We start from the raw sequence: 3339 nt of genomic DNA on the forward strand, positions 1-3339 counted from the left end.
TGTTACCCAGCGAGTCAGCGATAATTTTATGGACTTATAACGCTGAAATTCAAGGCTCGATTCTCCCTGGTGGACAGAATGCAGATAGCTCATTATGAAGTTTTGTCCTAAAACAATCAATATAGAAGGCTATTACAGAGAGAGTGAGTAAAAGTTTTTGTAATAATATCTGGATTTGTGTATTTTTAATTTTATGTATTGTACTGTAGTAATTTTATCGTTAAAGTAAAAAAATAAATAATAATATTTGATTTTAATTTAAAGATTTGTTTTAATTAGGTTTTTATTTTAAATTGACAGTAAAGCGAACTTATTTTATAACCTGGGTTTTTACAAAATTAAAAAATAAAAAGTTATATTTTATTCACATTATAATTTTTAACTTAGATTTATTATTCTCCAAAAATGTTTTAATTGTTTTCTAGTTTTTTTGTTTTTGTTTGAAATTAAGCACAAAGCTACACAATGGGCTATCTGTGCTCTGCCCACCACGGGTATCGAAACCCGCATTCTTGCGTTGTAAGTCCGCAGATTCTAGTTTTTATTCGAGTATCCTGTGATGTTAAGAAACCGGTTAAATACAGAACAGTGTGTGAAAAGATAAAGGATTGAAGTTTTAATATATATATATACGTGCGTAAAAAAGAGTTTTATCTGTACTTAATACCAGCTTATGCGATACTGTAGTCTTAAAACAAGACTATAAAAAATACATATCATGTGTAAATAATTTATGGTACTCCAAAAATCAAAACCAAAACAACAACAGCAAAAAATATGCACAACTAATATCCAATAAAAATTCGTAAATTTTTAGGAGAGACAAAAAACATACATAGAAAACATTTACTACATGTTAAATATAATGTCAGTATATAAACTCGTACAGAATATATAAGAAAGAACAAAACATGGTAACGAGAGTAAGTTTCCCAAAATCTCCTGCACAGTCTGTCTTATCTCAATTAACTGATTCAATAATTCTCGTGACGTGCTTCTTGTAAGCAGTTCTGTTTCCGATTTTGGTTTCGAGAGTAAATAGATGAGTCATTAGGACTTTTCTAGTTTTATAGATGTCTAGCGCGTTGGGTCTCAGCGTAAAAACCGTTTTCTTCTTTTTAGACGAGAACTTAAAATAATAAACTTAATCGAAGTAACTGTCAGGAACAACACACTTCTTTTTAGAACAGGCAGTGCAGTCCAATAGTCTCCAAACCGATTAATATTAGTTATCTGTAAAATTAACAAGAATTCGCCGGAATTAAGCACAGGAATTGGAAAGGTTCGTATGTAGTTTTATTACCATGTTAATTATTATGAGTGTAATAACTTACTAAGCTATGTTTCTTTTTTTTTATAATGCAATTGGCAAAATAGGTTATTTCAAACAAATAATATGAAATTGAAAGAGTTCAGAAAGGAAAAGTATTTTAGTTTTACAAATTCTAGGTTAAATTCGTACATTCTTTTCCATATTGAATTATAACACGATTTTTAAGTTAGAAAAGTTAGTACATGTACTGGTGCATTCTTCAGCTATAACTACAAGACAGAACGGGTAAAACTAAGGGTTAATTATCGTGGAATGAGCGGCATCTGCCTGCTGTACTCATAAACAACAACAACAACAACAACAGTATAGAGGACGACGTTGCGAAAGTCTTCCGTTAATTATCGTAAGGGGCGATGTTTTTTCTTTTCTCTAGAGGGAGATTTTTTTTATATAAATAATGATTTGTGAGTCTAAAAGTTTTATGAAAGCTTAGGCTTCCTGTAGGATATAAAAAACTTGTAATAATATTAAAATTTTAAATGCCAGACTAATTGAGTGAGTTAGTTAATCACCGTCAGCTAGTGAGTTAGACAATGAGAGTTAGTGAGTCTGTAATTCAGTTAGTAACTAGTCAGTCAGCGTGCATTGTAATTGTATGGATCCATTAACGTAGAACTTTTACAAGGAAGATTATTCGTGAGGTAGGCTTACCATTAGTCTCAGAATTTCTAAGTTTAAAACAGTACCAGTGAATGTAGTTTGTAGAGAACGTTACTGAAGAAATAGTTCATTATTAAGTGGATTGGAATAGCGTGTCTGGTTGTGTACTTATTTGAGTTTATAAGGATTACATCTATTTGTTCTTATGTTAAAAATATAATTGAACATTTGATGTTTGAAACTTCATCGTATAAAATGAAGAGGAAGAATTTGTCAGGAATAGTTCATTAAATCCAAGATTATCCAGGGATGGTTCATTAAATCCAAGATTACGGAGATTAAGATAACTTTCTGTTATGTATTTTTTTTTCAGAGGATTACGGGGAATGAAATGTCTTTTGATACTAATAATTGCAAGCTCTTGTCAGAGCTAAAAAAAGTCCTGAAAAATATCAAACTAGATTCTAATGAGACCAAAACAAACAATGCTATCGTGAATGCTGTCCTTCAGGAAATAATATGCAGAATGAAACGACTGGATACTCTGTTCAATGTGGTTTACCAAAGACTTGTTTACACTGGTAGCTACTACCAGGGACTCCGACTACACGAAGCCACAGAATACGATGTGAACTTGGTATTACAGTTCCCCTTCAGAAAAGAAGCTTGGAGTGTAAGTAGTGTTTTATTTATTAAAATCAGCAATGCATATTGATATAGTTTTTTTTTAAATTTTTATAATCAACATTTTACTTATTGACATGTTACAAAGAGGGGTGTGAGTTGATTAAAACTGAAAACTAGGCTCTACGAATTTTGTTTTTTAAGGGCTAGTTAATATTCTTTATAACTTCTTATAAATAATCTAATTAATTTTGAGTTATTTTTAGAATACTAATAACTGTAGCTAACTGGGATCAATTCGTATTGTGTAATTTTATCACTAAATATGTAGGGAGGGGCTGGCAAAAAATGTCCGACACGTATTATGTATTAATGTATAACATAATGTTTTGGGACAACATGGGACCTATTGGTCCATCTCGGCTGTCCCATCCTCTAAACTAAACTAAAACTATTAATAAGTAAATTAAGAAAAATATGTCTTAAAGCCAGCCCTTATCATTTGTATACTTATCGAGGTTTCTCTTAAACTCAAAGTTACTCTCTCTACAACATTTGAAGGCAACCCTTTCCAAAGGCCAACCACCCTGTTAGAAAAATGAAACTGTCTTAGCTGAAGATGACTCCTACCCTGCCATTTATATTTATGTCCCCTAGTCCTACTATTCTCACTGTTAAATATAAAAAACATGACACATTAACACTATCAATTCCCTTTATAATCTTAAACACCTCAATTAGATCCTCTCTAACTCTTCATTTCTCAAGAGAAAACAATTTCC

At 31.3% G+C, this 3339-nt stretch overlaps 1 protein-coding gene across 1 annotated transcript in view; it reads left to right on the plus strand.

Moving 5' to 3' along the window:
* Positions 1 to 1059: 1059 nt before the first annotated feature.
* Positions 1060 to 3339, plus strand: part of LOC111083949 — a 9575-nt gene continuing 7295 nt past the window's right edge. Inside the window, exons 1-2 of the mRNA XM_022380706.1 lie at positions 1060 to 1282; positions 2307 to 2606. Of these exons, the coding sequence (XP_022236414.1) occupies positions 2325 to 2606 (282 nt within the window). The 5' untranslated portion in view covers positions 1060 to 1282; positions 2307 to 2324. The remainder of the gene's footprint in view (positions 1283 to 2306; positions 2607 to 3339) is intronic.

This window comes from Limulus polyphemus, unplaced genomic scaffold (assembly GCF_000517525.1).
Source record: "Limulus polyphemus unplaced genomic scaffold, Limulus_polyphemus-2.1.2 Scaffold12350, whole genome shotgun sequence".
NCBI classification, from domain to species: domain Eukaryota; kingdom Metazoa; phylum Arthropoda; class Merostomata; order Xiphosura; family Limulidae; genus Limulus; species Limulus polyphemus.